Genomic DNA, 19285 nt, shown 5'->3' on the forward strand with positions numbered 1-19285 from the left:
GTAGTACTTTACCCCTACCTCATCAGAGATAATGATACGATCCAAGCGCAAACACAGAAATAGATAATAAAAAAATATACTGTATATTTTTTTATTTGTTAAAAAAGTTACACCGAAGTCCCTTTAAGGAAGTCGCACCACTTGCTGGCCATGTTTGCAACGCCTCAGGGAAATTATTTCAGTCACACAAGACTGAAGTCCTATCTGCTTGAATGGAGAATGTATTTCTGACCAAAAATGAAACCTGATATCAACTGCACCATACATTTTGTTTAATTAATTCTGTCTAGAGAATCACAAAGGGCTGTGATAGTGAAAAGGATGTGTGGAGAGATAGAAAATGAGAAATGAAGTGCAGAAGAAAAACATTGAGACGCTGCTGATCATGAGTGAGAAACAAAACATTGTTTTATAAAAAAACATGAACAACAGAACAAAAATGATACACATACACACACAGCTGATGTGATTCAACTCAACCATTTGCATCTCTGACTCCTAGTTTATATTCATCCAATAGCTCAGAATAAATAACAAAGATCTGACATCAATTCAAAGAAACATGACTATGAGCACAGAAAACAGAAAAAGTGTACATTGCTTCACCTCATAGGAAGTGGACAGGAAGGAAAATGTTTTTATTAGTCATCTGCACTATTCATCTAAGTGCTCGAACTGAAAAGTCTTATGGGGGTCCCATAACAAAGCAGCAAACACAAAACTGATTTATGACACTTATGCTATGTTTTCCCAAATATTTGTGTTTAAAAACAAGAAAGTATGTTAAACACTTTAAATATAAAGTTTGACTAAATAGGATGTCACACTCTAAAAATGTCTGGGTTATTTTTGACCCATGACGGGTAAATATTGGACAGAACACGTGCTGGGTTAAAAATTGACCTGAATGTTGGGTTGTTGTTATGCAACCATAGGGTATAATAACCCAGCAGTTGGGTTAAAATAACCCAGCATTGGGTCCATTTTTAACCCAGCACGTCTTCTGTCCGATATTTACCCATTATGGGTCAAAAATAACCCAGCCATTTTTAGAATGCAGTGGGGGAAGTTGTATAGCTAAAGAGTCGGACTTATAAAATGAGAGTTGCCTTTTGAGACTCATGGCTAGCGGGTTGCAACTGTGGTGCTCTAAACCTTTGTAACACTGCGGCTCTATCGCTGTTTGAACAATAGTTAAAATAGTCTTGCTGATAGAGCTTTGGCGCTTCATACTCCGAGTAAAGCGAGTAAAGACAAAGCCAATCATAAAGTGACATGGTTTAGAGAGGCGGGACTCAAGAAATTCAAAGCCAGTCCTATTAGCGACTTGAGTTATGGAGGCGGTACTTGTTACAGAGAACGAGATTTGTTAACGGTTTGTGTACAATCATGTATATAAAAGTTAGGTAACTTTATTATAAAAAATGTAAAAAATAGGAGATGTGTAATATACATGAATAATAAAAATCATGTAATCGATAAAAAAGTAACAGTAGTCTGATTACGAGTATTTTAAAATGTAGTTTAATCTTATTACAAGTACTTGATTTTTGGAATCTAACATGTAATCCGTTACTACCCAGCTCTGTGCGTTCACTACTAACTGGGATGGGTTAAATGCAAAGGCTCACATTTTGAGTATATGTGGCATACTTGACAAACTTTCACTTGTCAATGTGTTATTTGTGGTGTTAAGTGCAGTACATTGGGGCTCCCGCATCCACCATCTTAATATTTAAGCAGTACTTCCATGGGGTTTTATAAAGGTGCAGCCTGCATTGCTATAATGTGATTATATTATAGTTACTACTTAATTAATCATGCAAATTCATTTCTACGGTATTTCAAATAACTGATTTGATTTATATTGTTATAACCATGTTATACGCTACTTATTATGAGTCATAATGCAGTTATTAACCTCTATAAATGCATTACTGATGGCTTTAAGTAAAGTGAAAGCATAGGATACATTTTTTTTCTAATTCAAATATTAGGAAATCATGAAGTAGTCATCTAAAATAGCCATGCTGTGAGTTGCTTATTATGAGTCATGAACTCATGAAGATGGTATAGGAACACGCCCACATTTTGGGAATTTAACTTATTCACAGTATTCCCCAGAGTTAGATAAGTCCATACATACCTTTCTCATCTCTGTGCGTGCTGTAACTCTGTCTGACGCAGCCCACGCTAGCTTAGCTTAGCACAAAGACTGGAAGTGAATGGCTCCAGCTAGCATACTGCTCCCAATAAGTACAATTTATCTTCTACAGTAAGTTTTTACAATGTAGTTACACCCAACACTGGTGTTAATGTTTTTGACCCCTGCTTATTGATCTATAATGTTAAATTAATAATATGTTATTAAACAGTTATTTAACATATATACATTAAATCCTTTAAAGAAACTAGGAATGGTTTGTGTGATTCATGTCGGTTATACAAACAGCACAAGTTGACTTTAACACTTGCATAAAGGGTTTATTTTTAATCCAACATACATTATGACCACTAATCTTAGCCAACACCTCTTAATTAGGCATATTAGTCAGCAAAACCATAACTTCCCTTTAGTTTTAGTTTTAGTTTTGCTTCTCTTTTATGCCCAAAGTGTAAATGCAGCTGAAGATTAAAATCAAACTCAAGGAATGAGTCAGATATGAAGATGAACCCAGAAAACATGATGCTAATAAAACCCCGGCTTGAGTCTAAAGCCAAGTTACTGACCTACCTACTCCATAATTCACAATATTAGTCATCATTAAACTATGATTAGGATAACGATTGTTGACTTTAGGATAATGCTAAGAGAAGAGACGGACAAAATAAAGAAATATATTGATGAAAGAAATGACAACAGTCAAGATGTTAGCTAAACCTACGGTCATCTATAAACAGATTATAATGACAGATGGTTTTTGGTAAACTTGAACCCCTACAACTGACCAAAAGTCCCTTCCTTTTAGTTTCTCTGAAAAGTCACCATGAGTTTCAACATAAACTATTTCACCACAGCAGTCAGAATGGCTCAATCTTTTCTTTCCAGCTACTACAAGACAACAGAAGACACATTCATAAAATCTACACCAGCTTGAGTTTCATTACAATGATTCTGGATTCGGCACATATCTTTATATTGTTTCCTTTATTATTAGAATTTTGCTTATCTCCGATTTTTCTGCAAATCATTTTGGTAACACATGTCCTCCTTAAAGCATGTTATGTAATAATACATTCTACTTTATTATTTTTTTAATAATAATTTACAGATTTAGCCATAGACTGTTCTAAAATGTTTCGAAAACAGACAGTTGTTGCAAATGTATTTTATATTTCTTTATATTCACTTTATTAACAAATGGCAACTAGCTGTGTGCCTTTAAGAAATATTAAATGCATACACTTACATGTTCATTTATCGGTCATCTGCGATGCATCTAAAATAAATCCATACCGTAAACCAAACAAAACTAAATAATTCTCTGCATTTTATCTTATTTTTTAATTTAAAGCATTATTAACCTTTCTTCTATATGCATGCACAAACTCACACAGTGATGCACAAACACTAGTACAAACTAGAACGAGGAAAGCATACAATGTCAAACTTGAACAAAATGAGTGTCAGAAGTGAGTAAATAGCAAATGATGAAAGGGTATAAAAATATTTTATTTATTGTACATTGGAGATGAGTCATTTAACACTACTAGAGTCATTGAGCCGGGTCACTTATCAGCTCTACTCATGCATTTTGTTTTTCATTTGTTTCATTGCACAGCAAACCATCTGCAAGGCATCTGTCAATCATGCAACATGCACCGTATCTAAAGGGAACATGTGGTGCTTACCGCAGTAAGCTACTGACCTGGCGAAGTGTCACATACTACCCTTTGAATCTGCAAACCTCTAACTGGATTTTCATATTCAGAGACAAAAAACTCCTGAATCATTAAAACAAAACTGATTACATTGAAAACTAGTCACAGTTAAACAAGTGCACCCCATTTGACCGCCCTTATTGACAGGATTTCAATTGGTTTCTTGCAAACACTATTTAGCAATGACCACCTAACAAGTGCATGTAAAGAATATAAAAAAATCAATCAATTCTGTCAACTTTGGGCTTTTAAAGTAAAACAGCACTCAGTTATTGTTAATGTCCTCTTACACATATAAGTAAATTACTCAGCAAACCACACAATGAACGTTCCCTGCCGACAAACCACACACACACACACACACAATGTCCAAAGGTCAGAGAAAGAAACTCCTTAAAGCTAAGTGAACATTCAAACGGTTCAAAAAATATTCAAGTGTAGACAAAAACTGAAAGCTGGAATGCACAGAACAGATGATTGACAGTTCCTTGCATAAATCCAACATAAGCTACGATTAATCTGAATAAAAAATTACAAATATTTTAATTGAAACATTATTAAGAACATAGCTGGATAATGTTCATATTATAACTTACTGTATGTCACAATAACAAACATTGTAAAAATATAATACACACACTAATAAGTTTTTACACCAGTTACATCTACATTTAGGCAATTAGCAGACGCTTTTGTCGCTTTTTTTTTTTTTTAATGTTTCAAGAGATGTGGTGGACTGGATTGCAATAGGAAGATCATTCCACCAGCCAGGAGAAGTGAAGGAGAATGAGCGGGAACGTGATTTGGTGCCCCATTTTGAAGCTAACACTAGACGCCGCTCATTTCCTAAATGTAAGGTTCTGGATGGGTTTAGGAAAGTATGAAGGTGTGAAAGTATGCCGGTGCATGCGGTCTCAGTGAAAGTTTTGTAAGTGAGTGACTTGTTCCTAATTTGCATTTCAATCGGTAGCTAGTGGAGATAGATGAAGATTGCGGTTACATGAGGAAGACGAGCCAAGCGCTGTGTTCTGAACTAATCGGAGAGGTTTAATAGGCCGAACAGGATGGCCAGCAAGAAGAGCATTGAAGTAATCCAGCCTGGAGATTAAAAGGGTAACATATGACCTTATCTTCCTGATATTGTATAGTGCAAATGGCATGATTGCGTTGTCTTTGCAATGTTATAGGAGAAAGACAGGTCAATAAAGTCAACTTTTCTTGTCATTTTGGAAGGAGAAATGGTTGTGTTGACAATTTGAATGAATAGGTCGTACTGTAGTGTGGGTTGTGCTGGAAAAACAAGCAACTCCATCTTAGCGAGGTTCAGTAGGAGGTGCTGTTGCTTTATCCAACCCGAGATGTCTTTTAAGCAGGCTCTAATATGAGCTAAATATTAAAGATGTTTTTTTTTTTTTACACAAAAAGCCTGTCTGTTTTTAGCTCAGTGCATGACTATTTTACCACAGTTTCCATTTGGGGTTGTGGTGATGGGTTTGTGGTTCTCGCTTGCTTTCTCCAAAGTGTTCACAGTTTGTTAGGGTGTGCTACTTCAACATATCAAACCACATTTTACTGCCAAATGTCTTTATCATATCAAATCATATTGCATATCAGACAGAGTTATTGAAGGAATTTTTAAGTCTTTAGGCTTCAGAAGTATTTCAGACACTTAAGAATGTCTGCATATTATTGCATTCAGTAATAAAATATAATACTTAAGCATCACTTCTTAACAACTGACGTCATGTTTTGTTAGGAAAGTGTTATAAGTATTATACTGCTGTGTCTCTCATCTATATTTATGTATGTTTCGACTTTACATACACTTAAAAAAAATCTTTGCTGCCTTAAATTTTTTAGTTGAATCAACTCAGATTAACTCACATATAAATATTGTTATAACAATTTCAAGTCAAGTTCATTTTATAAGTAGTTGAAAAAAGTCAAGTTGTAGCAACTCATCTCTTGTCAAGATAAATAATAGTAAGTTGACATGACTTGTAAATCTTATTGATTCAACAAATATTTGTTGACAAATATTCAACAAAAATTTTAAAGCAGCAAAAAAATTGATTTTGAACTGGAGATAAAACACACAAACACACATACACTGTACTGCTGACTCAGTGTGAGGGGTGTGACCCTCAGCTACAGATGTAAAAAATCGAAAAACCAGCTGCTAAACTAAATAAAGCAAGAGATGCACGCCTCTCTCTCTCTCTCTCTCTCTCTCTCTCTCTCTCTCTCTCTCTCTCTCTCTCTCTCTCTCTCTCTCTCTCTCTCTCTCTCTCTCTCTCTCTCTGCTGAGCCGTGCAAGTGTCAAAGCTGATAAACCACTTGATGTCCACTTCCTCAATCATTTACTAATCAGACTGTCCCTTGATGACAGACAGACAGACAGACAGACAGACTGTTGCTTCTGCTCTGATCATAGACATGAAGGCATTTCTGCTGACACTGACAGGTAAAACAATAAACAGATCATCTTATTTCTTAAGTGGGAAACTTCTAGGGATTTTAATTTGCATTGTGTAGTGAGATGAATTTGCAAAGGTTGTCAAATGGAGAAGTTGTCACAAGGACTCTACAGTAAGATTGGACAATGTTTTAATGTTTGCATTTTAATCTTATGCTGATAACAGTGATAACAGGCCGTGACATCCAGTCTCATTTATCTCAGAGTTATGTTCAGCTTTATTTTAAACTGGCAAACTGTAAAAATTACTGTAAAAAAGTTTTTGTATGAATTTATGATTCATTAAAACTCTCTTGACTAGCTTGCTATAAATTATAAGTTGAATTAAGTTGAATTAGTTATTTTAACATTTATAGCAACTCCTCACTAGTCAAAAAAGTTGAAATTATGTGTAATTTCAAATTGATGAAACTTAAAAATGTAAATGAAACAAGTTTTAACAGTTTACACAACTTTTATTGAACAGGCAAATTAATTTTATTGGGCTAAATTAATACTGTTTCATTTAAATCATTATAATAATGAATAAGCTCACTCTTAGAAAGGATGTTAATTTTTTACACATCTTTGTGAGTTAAGCTTTTAACACATTCTGTGTGGTTTTGTGTTGATTTTGTGTTAAAATAAACACAAGTTGTGTTAAAAGTAACACAAAATGTGTTGTTTCAATAATAACAAAGAAATGGGTGGATTCTGGGATAACACATTTAGTTATTTTTAACACATTCATTCTAAGAGTGCATGATGCCCTGAATGTTCAGGGTAAAATGCTGTTTTTAAAAAACTATTTGCATAAGTTGGATGAGCAGTTTTAGCAATAATGTATTAGAAATCCACGTATCTGAAGTAGTAGATGTTAGGAAACACGGTGAAATTATTTTTTTATTAATTAAATCATTAATTTTAGATTATAAAAGGTAGGAAATCTTGATCGGCCGGAGCAATTTCACATTTGTTTTAAAATCATGAAAAAAATTCATAATAAATGCAAAACATGCATAAACTACTAATACATCTATTATAGTTTATCTGTTGATGTACTTAATATTTTATCAATTGTTTTTATGTAATGACCATATTTTATGATGGTGACTCTCTATATAAGGCATTACGTTTTGACTGTAATGATCTCATTTATCTTCATGTTGCTTTAGATATAAATAATCCAGAACGTTCGCTGAGCTGGTATACTGTAGTTTTCATGACTCTCAAGAGAAGCTGTTTGTGATGAAAACTACAGATCTTCTCTTACTGTTAACTGAAACAGAGTAAGATTATTCACAGGTCTGTGTAACATCTCTCACCAAATGTAAACCAGATTTCTCTTTATTTCACAGTGCTGCTGGCTGTCATAAGAGTAAACAACGGAAAGCTCACAGGTACATTCACACCTCTTTTTCTATGTGCTCGTACATATCTAAAAAATGCTGGGTTGTTTTTTCCCAGGGCTGGGTCACTATTGGACAGAACACACTGATGGGTTAAAAACAACACAGCATTTTTATAGAGGGATCATTTTGATTATTGTTAAAACAGATCTCTGTACAGCTTTTTCAGATTTCTGTTTGTAGAATACACCAGACAGTGTGTATCACTGCACAGCACTCATAGAAAACTATTTAACCTTAATATAAAAACCTTAAAATATTAGCATCTATCTTATATAGCAGAAGAATGACACTTAATGACCTTGCATGTCTAAAACAATTAACACATCGCCAATGTCATCACTCAATTGAAATATCTAGGATGCATTAAGCGTCTTTATCATCATGACTGAGGGCGTTGTCAGTACCTCATATAAAGTCATTCAGCTCTTCTCATCATTAAAGGAGCTTCTGTCCAAACAGCATTGTGTCCACTGAAGAGCCGTCATCTGTCTGATATTAAATAAACAAATACATGTAAGATTATACTAATATATATATATATATAACTCATGATAAAAGTAAAATATGGTAAACCTCTGTTTGTGCAGTACATTTGTGAACAAATGTTTGGGCACCAAAAACTTTATAACATCGTGAGTAGACCATGGGGAAAATGTAAAATTAATTGAAATAAATTTCAAATTCCAAAACTTTAAATAATGTATGACATGTCCGGTTTAAAACAGTAAGAGGAAGCAGACGGGACATTTCTCCAGTAACTCGCTTCTGTTAAAAACCAAGAATTGTGCACTTTTTTGTTAAATCAACGGCTCTGAGTGACTAAGACGGAAACACTTCACAGTAATGTCTCAAATCTTAACACAAGATAATGCAATGAGTAACACATGTTTATTGCATTTATCTTTGATACTCTTAGTTAATACAAATATAGTTGTTTATAGTTCATTCATGATAGATCACTGTGCATTTACTAATGTGAACAAATTCAACTTATGCATTGTAGTAGAATTTTATTTTATTATTATTATTTTTATTACACAGCCATTGGCGTCCGGTGACTTCATTTTCGATGGCGCACGATGTGAAGATGTATTTAGCCCATCATGTGTGTGGCTCTTCATGTCAAAATATGTGTTTGCCGCATCATGTAAACTTATAGGCATCACATGACATGTCAAAATATGTGTTTGTTTTATGTGTGTTCAACGATTTCACCAATGTGCTTAATTAATACTGTTTCCTTTCATTATATTAATGAATAAGCACACTCTTAGAAATGATTTGTTAAGTTCCACAAACTCAAATAAAAGAGTCAAAGAACTGAGATGACTTCCAAACAGAGTCATTTCAATACAACAGCCTCATTTAACACATTAAACACTGCAAACAATTACAAACTTTTGTTGGTGTGATGAGGTTGCTGGTTTTTATTCTGTCAGTTAAGCTAAGGAAGCTTACTTCAGTTAAAAGTTAAATCAACACGAGTACAGGTCAGATATGTGTTTTAGGTCAGATATGTGTTGCTTTATCATAGAAACAATAACTGTGTGAACTAAATGTAAGCTTAGTCACTTGACACTTAAATACATTCTTGTTAGTTTCATTAGTCACATTGCTTGTTTCTGTGAACAAAAATAAATGGTAATCAGTTGTGGTCTAGTGGTTAGAGTCGGGCTTGTAACCCAAGAATTGTAAATTTCCAATGATAAATGGAGTTCTTATGAGTTTTGAACGAGTATATTATAGTCCCTTTCACACATGCAGTATTTACTGGTATTTTACTGGTAAATTGCAGGTAACAGGTCATGTATAAACAACAGAACCTTTCCGGTAAATCAGTGCTGCCAATTTACCAAAAAGACAGGTTGTAAAATAACCAGTAATTTACCAGTAAGCGGTATGTGTGAACAGAAAATATAGATTACCAGCATTTAGAACGAACAACGTCAGACCGCGCTGACAGCTTCGGGGCAATCATAACGCTTTAATACAGAGAATGCATTTAACCCCGCACCATTTACGGAAGTTTTCACACACACGCTGCTTGAAAGTCGAGCACACCTTAAGTGTAAGTTAAAACAGATTACCATCTACTTGACGAATTGCTGACGTCCTTAACACGCCCTCTGTGAAGCATAATGTGCAAACAGCACTGTTGTTTAAGACACATTTTCGGTTTGACGTCGCCTAATGCAATGTTGTTTGGTCACGAGCAACTTCGCGACCATCAGCATTTACCACAGACGTGAAAACAACAACAAAATACGGACCGTGGATATAAACAACGTGGATTATTTACAAATTCAACACTGAGCTCACCACGCACCACAGGTAACTTCCGCTTTCTCGACAAATTTACTGGTATTTTGATACTGATGTGTGAATGATGTCTTACTGGTAAAAAGACGGAATGTCACTGCATGTGTAAACAGCACATTTTTGTATTTACTGGTAAATTCATTCTGGTAAATTCATGGTAATGTGTGAAAGAGATAACATTATTTTTATTTTTGGGTGAACTATCCCTTTAAAGCTGGTGTGTGTAAATGTTAGCGGCATCTAGTGGTCAGATTGCCAACTGCAACCAACAGCTCACTCCTCAATTTCAAAAAGCAATACGGTAGCCACCACAGGACAAACATGTCGTTGTCTGAGACAATGGGTGCGTTCCACTCCAGTTTTAGACACGCACTCGCAAACTTCCCTAAACACATTTCCTCTCGGGGGAATCCCTGTCGCCATTTTGAAGTGCGTTGCACTTCGTCAAGTGGATTAGGGAAGTTTGTATGGACAGACCCTAGTCTACTTCATATGTACACTTCAGGCAGCTCCATATCCCAATATGCAACACGATTGTGACGTCACTTCAGCAACTCGCGCTTTGCACAGTTCAAATGATGTAGGGGGCGGTCTCCACTTTCCATGTGATCAAGGGCTTAGGGCGATCCATTTGAACCCACTTTAAGTGTTCCAGCAGTAGTTGGCACTCGTACAACGTAAGCAATGACGTGCATCCAAGTGAACGAGACTGAGGGAAGTTAGCGATGGAAGGTCATAAAAAATGAACTGGAACGCAGGGCTAGTAATGATGAAATGCACTCTATAGAGCAGTTTGTCCTTTTAGGGCTACTGTAGAAACATGACGCCAACTTCCATGTAAGCAGACATTGCACCTTTAATGCATAAGCTAACATGCATTTAACTTACAATTAATAATACACCTACAGGATTAATTCATATTAGTTCATGTTCAATTTCAGCATTTACTAATACATTATTAAAATTTAAATTCTTAGCTGTTCACATGAGTTAATGCAACATGAACTAACATGAACAGTACTGGAAATTAATAAATGCTAATAAACTATATTGTTTATTGCTAGTTCATGATCGCTATTGTGTATCTACATTTGCGCTCCATGGGATTGAACACAAATTACCTTTTGCGCAGTTAACAATGCGCTACCACTGTGCTAATGATAACAGTTGGAGCTTTTTTGTAAAGTGTTACCAGGATCTTGAATGTTTCATATAAATATTCAGAGATTGCTTTACAAGTGTCTGTGTCTTAAAAAATAATTTTCTCTTTCATTTTCTCCTAGTGTTACAACTCCCGAGGTATCCTTTAGTTTATGTTGGAGATGACATCACTCTGAACTGTAAGGGTGCTGGTGAAAAAACAACATGGAAATTCAATGATGTAGAGCTATCAAATAAGAATTCCTTATTGGGTCTAATGATGGTAACACCAAAAAACAATGGGGATTACACATGTGAAAAGAACGGAGAGAAGAGCGAAGCATTAACACTCACAGTACTGGGTATGAACTTCATTCTCCAATATTACAGAGTTGTCTTATTTTTTTTCTACTGTGCTTTATGATCTCTCTTTCTCTTTCTCTTTCTCTTTCTCTTTCTCTTTCTCTTTCTCTTTCTCTTTCTCTCTCTCTCTCTCTCTCTCTCTCTCTCGCAGTGTTGGAGCCGCACGCCCAGTTATCTCTGCCCATAGGTGGCGCTGTGATCACTAAAGGTGAAGCGAGGATCTTGACACTGCAGGTGGATGAGGATCTGGACAAGTGGAAGTGTTTTGCATTCAGGAATAATGTTGGCTACAAGCTTGAAGTGACTAAAAAGAATACGAACATGGGCACTGTGTATGCAGAATTACAAGATACAGAAAGAGCAACATTCTGGTGCATGAAGAGTCAAACCAAACACAGGAGCAATGCACTTACACTGAAGATGACAGGCAAGTCTGTGTTGTTAATGTCATCAACTGGAGGTTCTGCCAACTTTTGGTTCATTGGATTTTTTGGAACATTTTGAATATGCATTAATCTTAAAAGTTTTACTTAAAACAAATCTAGACGGTTTCAGCTGAACCTGGAAACTTTCCATGGGAATTGTCTGGAATATTTGGGAATTAACAGGAATTTAATTTGAATAAACCAGGAATGAAAAAAAATGCAGAGTTGACTATAACAGGGAACTTAAATGTTATTAAAAAAAATCTTGCAGCATAATTTGCACACTGCTTACTGAAGGGCCACTAAGGCCACACCCCCTGCATATGTTTGCATTCTTCCATATCATGCACAGGTTTCTTCAATCTGGCACAAAAAATAATGTCAAAATCTCCATCTTTGCATGTATTTACGTAATTACATAAATTTGTTTAAAACTTCATTGTGCTGTGTGTCAGCCAGTGTGCAACAACATTATACCATTGTAAATGGTACACTGACTGAGAAAACATAGATAATTTTTAAAAAGTACCCAAAATCACCAACAAAACCACCCAAAAGTTTGAACACATTAATATTTAAAGCATCACTACAGAGTTTTTGCTCTTTGCTCCCCCTACAGGTTAGAAGCGTAATTGTCCATTACCACTGTCATAAATACTGCAGCATAGCTGGCTCTGATTGGATTGTAGGTCTGCCGTGAAGCAAGTTCAGAAATACGTAACAAGTTCTGATTGTGTAGTTTGTTTAGTGTGCTGTGATTCGATAGCACCTTAGCTTAGCAGGGCCGTTTGAGCCAAAGCTGGTGACTGACGTATTCATGTGGGCGGAGTTTAGTCAACAAACTGTTTTACTGACGTCATTAAAGCAGGAAATAGAGGGCTGTAGTCCAAACCGGCTGTTCGTTGTAGGCTTTTAAAAAGGAATTCTACTGAAGAAAATATATCGCCTGACAGTGAACTTTGAGCTTTATCATTTTACAGGTATTATTTGTGCTATTATAGCAACATTACACACTAACTAGGGTTTAAAAAATGGTATCAGGAAGAACGTGACCTTTAAGGTAAAAAAAAAACTCTTTTGCTCATAAAGTCTGCATTTATTTGATCAAAAATCCATCAGAAATTAATCATATCCAGGCTTGATGAGCGTAAGTATCAGGACTCTTCAAAATATTATTACCTTGCATGCATTTCCGCTTATTATAATTGTATATGATACAGGGCTCTATCTTACACCCGGCGCAATGCAGCGCAATGCGCGACGCAAGTGTCTTTCGCTAGTTTCCACCCTAATTTTCACGTTTAGCGCCGCGTTGTTTAAATAGCAATTGCATTTGCGCCCCCTTTTGCGCCCATGGGCGTTCTGGTCTGAAAACGAGGTGTGTTCAGGCGCATTGTTGGCGCGTTGCTATTTTGAGGCAACTAAAATAGACTACGCCATTGACCAACAAAAACCTGGTCTAAAGTCTAAAGTCAATGGCGCAATGTGTTTTATGTTATTTAAAGAGCGCATTAGTAAAATGCGCCTAAACACGGGAGGACAACGCGGGTTTGCTTATCACAAGGTACATAATGCGCAGCAGCACAAAAATGCTTTTAAATATGAAAGATTAAAGGATTGAATGTAAAAGATTATTATTGAGTCTCTTGGACATAAATGAGGACTAATTATGAGACGTTAGAAGGCACAAAGAGCTGCTTCACCTGCAGCCTGGCAAGTAAATAAATGCTTTGCTTTGAACAAATGCGTCTGTTTTTAAATGTTTTTTTTTTATGCTACCTCACGGATTTATTGTATATGATTACTCTGTACCTGTGGATATGGTGAGATGAGAAACATTTTTAAGTCACGCTTAAAAAAACTCTTTGCTAAAAAACCGCTGTCCAAAGTGCTGAAACGTGAGAAGAGCCGTTTGTAAATTCTTTATCTCCTGTTTGTTACAAATAAAGTATTTTTAGAGTACAAACCTTATCTTACATACTTGTAAATTATGTTTTGATGATATTGGATAGCCATACATTTAAAGCAATTACAAGCCTGCTTTTTACTTCCATGACTAAAAGAAAACGGGTTTTAAAGGTTTTAATAAAAAATAACAATTTCAATACAAGTGGAAAACAACACAATTATTTAACATTAATCTTAAACTGGGGATCTTCTTCCTCCGCTTATTTTTTCAGTTTACAAAGTCCGTCATCTAAATAGGGATTAGACATAACGCCAGCGCAACTAGCTTTTAAAGGGGATGAGAGCAGAGACTCTCATTGGTTTATTGCACGTTACGCCCAAAATACTCCCATTACAATAGGACCTACCCTTTTCTACCATGCGCTCGGCGCAAAATCCATTTTTCCCGTCGTTAAATTAGCAAAAGTGGATTCGGACACGCCCATTTAGATGTTGCGCTGTGCGCTTTATACAATGCGCTTAGATCGTTAAAATAGGGCCCACAGTATGCAAGTCCTGGTCATATAATTAGAATATCATCAAATGTTTCTTTATTTCACTAATTTCGTTCAAAAAGTGAAGCTTCAATATTGAGGACACCTGGTGCAACACTCTAATTAGCAAATTAACTCAAAACACCTGCAAAGGCATTTGAATGGTCTCTCAGTCTAGTTCTGTAGGCTACACAATCAAGTAGAAGACTGCTGACTTGACAGTTGTCCAAAAGACGAACATTGACACCTTGCACCAGGAGGGCAAGACACAAAAGGTCATTGCAAAAGAGGCTGGCTGTTCACAGAGCTCTGTGTCCAAGCACATTAATAGAGAGGCGAAGGGAAGGAAAAGATGTGATAGAAAAAAGTGTAAACAGGACAACGCGAGTGTGTCTGATGAAACTGAAACTGATGAAACTGACACTGTGACAATATGGCCAAGCTTTTGATTGTGTAGCTGTACAAATACCAGTATGAAGTTTATGAAACGTAACAATAATATTTGCTTTCTGAAATATTCAATTGTATTGTTCAGTATGATACTGCAGCAGTATATTTACCTGTGTGCATCATGTGTCTGTGTCTCCTCTAGAGCGCTTGGTGATGTTGGAACCTCCGGTCGCACCTGTGTTGAAGGAAGAAACCATTACTCTCAGGTGTGCTGTGTGGGGCGGAGGCAAAGTGATACATGCCGATTTCTATAAGGATAACAAAACAATCGACGGAGTAAAGAGTGATGTGTATAAAATCACCAATGCTACAGAATTAAATAATGGCCAATACAAATGTACTGCCACCTACAAATACAGTCACATTTCTTCAGCGGCAGCCACTCAAACACTTGACTCTGATCCACAAGAATTAAAAGTTATAGGTGAGTACTCTGTCAGAACCTGTTAGTTTATATGCAACTGTTTATAATGGAATAAAACAAATTATTATTATACCTTTAATTAAAGGTGATGAACTGAGATGAGCTTTGTGTTGTTTTACAGGTGGACCTCCAGTTGCAGTGTTAGTTAAAATAAATCAAAGAAAGTTGCAGTGTTCCTGTCCACTGTGTGGATCAGTCTGCAGGACATACGAATGGTATCACACTGATATCTCAGGTACACGCACAAAACTACCAAAGACCGATCAGGACTTTCATCTTACAGACGAGGGATCATACATCTGTCGAGCAGCCTGTCAGAATGGATTTTCACGATTCAGCACTACTCATGTTTACCAAAGTATGCACATCTACACAAACAAACACACATTTATATTAATGTTCAGAAAAAAGTCTTGGAGTTGATTTGATATGCTGAGAAGATGCGAATTGAGGATCATGTATAATAAAAATGTATATTATTATTATTATTATTATTATTATTATTATTATTATTATTATTATTAAATCATATATTACATATATAATATTAAATTAATTATATATTAATTTTGAGCATATTAACCAAAATAATAGCATCAAATCCTGTCCTATACAGACTTTTACTGTAAGTGCAAACTGTAAACCACACTGTTAACAATTTGCTGTAGTTATGCAGTTGTTTGCCAGTAGATTTACATTTATGTTACTTACTTGCAACAGTTTGTTCAAAGTTAAATGAACATAAAAAACATTCTTAAACAAGACTTAATCTTTACAGAATTAAATTAAAATAACAGCCTCATGCAAAGCATTCTGGGAAACAGAAATCCTCATCAACCTTTTTCAGTTTTTTTCTTCAGATTTGGTTCCCAGAATGCTTTGCATGAGGCTGTTATTTTAGTTTTATTCTGTAAAGATAAAGTCTTGTTAATTTTGTATGTTTTTTTTACTTTAATCACACTGTTGCCAGTAAATAACATCGATTTAAATCGACAGTAGGTTATGCAAACAGCTGCCAGTAATACAGTCATTTTTACAGTGTATGATTGTGGGTAACAGATGTCGTCGCCTTAACTGAACTCGAAACACTGCTATAGCAGCTTTCACACATGCAGACGCCTCATAAAGTGTCTAATACACCCAGAACTCTCACTGCAGTACATCAGCAAACACATCGAAGCAAAGATCACGCAAACGCTTTTAAATTCAGTGGATGTGTATTTCTGTGAACTGTACACGCTTTCAGTTCTCAATGAGTGCTCTATTGTGCAAGCAAATCACTTCTCATTTATATTTTTACTCTTGATATGCAACTCCTATCTCTTTGTCTTTCAACAGTATCATCAGATGGAGAAGGAACATTGTGGGTCATTTTGGCAGCAATTATTATTTTTCTCGGGGTGGTGATCATTATACTGGTGGCATTGAAATGGAGGCACCGTAGAGGAGTGCAGTCACTGGGACGGGGCAAAGATGACAAGATGAAAGACAAATCAGGTGCAGACTATGAACAATTAGCTCTTACCGACAAAGCCGTTTACCACACGCTGGGGGAAGCCAAAGACCAGGTGAAGGAGGAGGGTGAGGGAGGATACGAAGCACTGAAGAAGACCGAGGATAAAGGCGTCTACCACACGCTGAAGGCTGGTGAGGGGACGGGCGAGGGAGGTTATGAAGCACTGAAGAAGACTGAGGATAAAGGCGTCTACCACACACTGAAGGCCGGTGAGGGATCAGGTGAGGAATCGAGTCAGGCTCAGGGTCAGGGGGGTTATGAGGCTCTTAAGAACGTAAAAGCCCAGGTGTACCAAACTCTGAGTTCAGATGGGTCAGGAAAACCTAAAGAGGAAGCAGAGGGAGGATACGAACAGCTGCCACAGAAAATCGGAGATCCCCAAGATGTAAAGGGGGATGAAAATCCATATGAAGAACTGAAGGCAGCAAAGGTGGAGAAGAAAGAGTCGACTTTAGAGAAAGAGTGAAAAGCTAAACGGTCAACATGAAACTTACATTTACCCTCTTTACCTTCCGTATACTCACATTTCTGGTCTTAAAAGGAAAAATGTTGTCTTCATAATATTTCATCAAAATGTAATGAAACCATTTTCCTTCTCACCTGCCTTTAACTAAGTTACATAGGTAATGTTAAATAATAGTTAAGTTATTATTTAAGGCTAGTGGTTTAGGAAATGTCACCTTGCTAAATTATTACCAGAAGGAAATGCATTAATTTGACACTTTAGTTATATTAGGTTATGTCAAATAATAACAAATAACTAATAGTAAATAATTTTTCCATTAGGATACATAAAGCTTGTGTAAATCACCCACAATCCACTGCAATCTATCATTCAGCAATGAAAATATTTAATCCATCCAAATCCTAGATGCATAACATCAGGTACTATCCTAAATTATTTATTACCCTCACTAAAAGCGTTGTCCCAGAATCCACCCATCTCTGTGTTATTATTGAAACACATTTTTTGTTACTTTTAACACAAAATTACATTACACATAATGTTTTAAAATCACACATAATGTGTTGAAAGCTTAATACAAAAGGATGTGTAAAAAATTAAGAGTTTTAATTAATTTAAGAGTGCTGTTTCAATAAGAAATGTCACATGAAGGAAGTTAAATGGGTCTGAATTAAGTTTCATGTTGACTTTGATTAAAAAACAAAAATCAATGTTGGATGAAGAGAATGCAGAAAGTCTTGAAAGTTAAACAAACCTGTTTGTATGAAAACAGTTAGATTGCCAGTTTCTTGATGAGGCAGAAATGGCAATTGTGCACCTTTAAAAAACTACACACACACACACACACACACACACACATGCATGCACAAACAAACGCACTAACACAGAAGCACACAAAATGTATGCACGGACAAATTCAAGCACAAATGCACACACACAACGAACACAAATGCACACACACGCGCGCGCGCGCACACACACAAATGCACACACTCAAACGTGCGCGCGCACACACACAGAAACGCACGCACCCAAACGCACGTACACACACAAAAATGCATACACACGCAAACACACATAAGCGCGCACACACACAAAGTGTTAGATTCAGGCATTCACAAAGCATTTAAAATGATTTGTCTGTAGTTACAAGAATTCAGATGTATTATTAACAGTGAAAATGGAGAAATGAAAATAAAGTTGTGTACACTAAAACTGGAGGATTACATTTCCAGATATAGAAATTTGAAGGTTATTAACATTGCGCATATGAGCATTCAAATACACAATAACAGTTAAACACATTTGGAAAAAATATGTACACACACAAACAGCAAAATAATAATAACAAATATGCACGAAGTTATTTAGCTTTAAGTTTATTACGCTATAAAATGACCAGCAATCTGACTGCTGGTCAACAACAGCATTTATACTTTTACTAAAGACTGAGGTTAAACTTTGAAAGATAAGTATAATCTCTCAGCTTCAGGTATCTTCTCATGAATGTATTTCTTTGCACTATTTTTATTTGCACTATTCCTTTATTTTACCATATTACTATATTGTGTGACTTTTAACTTAAATTCTGTTCTAGAATTGTGTGAGACACAGTATTTTATGTATGTTGATAACCCTTAATAATTTTATCAAAATATGCACAGCTGTTTTATTCAATATTTGTAGTGCAATGCAACGCTGTAGTTCTGACGTTATCCATAAGATGGAGACAAACTAACAAAAACTAAAATGTTGTCTTGTTGATGCTCGCATTTACCACAAGAGGTCACTGCAGCATTGATGTGGTGTAATGGAGATTGATGGGTTCAACTTTGTAAAATTTTCTACTTGTTTACTCGAGCAATAATCTATAGCGTGTGAAATATAAAATAAATTGATTTTGGTTACACTTTTGTCTTTTTTTTTTTGTCGCACCCATACATTACACTAAACCATGGTTGTGCTGATGAATATCAATAGCATGCATATATC

At 35.8% G+C, this 19285-nt stretch overlaps 1 protein-coding gene across 1 annotated transcript; it reads left to right on the plus strand.

The window, feature by feature from the left end:
• The first annotated feature begins 6213 nt into the window (after positions 1–6213).
• Positions 6214–19200, plus strand: LOC135740458 (uncharacterized). The gene is made up of 7 exons (XM_065258835.1): positions 6214–6346; positions 7696–7737; positions 11352–11570; positions 11723–11998; positions 15030–15311; positions 15433–15669; positions 16650–19200. The coding sequence occupies exons 1-7, from the start codon at positions 6265–6267 to the stop codon at positions 17291–17293; spliced, it is 1782 nt and encodes a 593-aa protein (XP_065114907.1). The 5' UTR covers positions 6214–6264; the 3' UTR covers positions 17294–19200.
• The last annotated feature ends 85 nt before the right edge of the window (positions 19201–19285 follow it).

Source organism: Paramisgurnus dabryanus, chromosome 22, assembly GCF_030506205.2.
Source record: "Paramisgurnus dabryanus chromosome 22, PD_genome_1.1, whole genome shotgun sequence".
Taxonomy (NCBI): Eukaryota; Metazoa; Chordata; class Actinopteri; order Cypriniformes; family Cobitidae; genus Paramisgurnus; species Paramisgurnus dabryanus.

Excerpts from the sequence above, each read along its gene's own strand:
- LOC135740458 (XM_065258835.1), top strand. The coding sequence starts at position 6,265 with ATGACAGACAGACAGACAGACAGACAGACTGTTGCTTCTGCTCTGATC. Across the intron at positions 15,312-15,432 it reads ACAAGAATTAAAAGTTATAG|GTGGACCTCCAGTTGCAGTG; the intron begins GTGAGTACTCTG and ends GTTGTTTTACAG. Across the intron at positions 15,670-16,649 it reads CACTACTCATGTTTACCAAA|TATCATCAGATGGAGAAGGA; the intron begins GTATGCACATCT and ends GTCTTTCAACAG.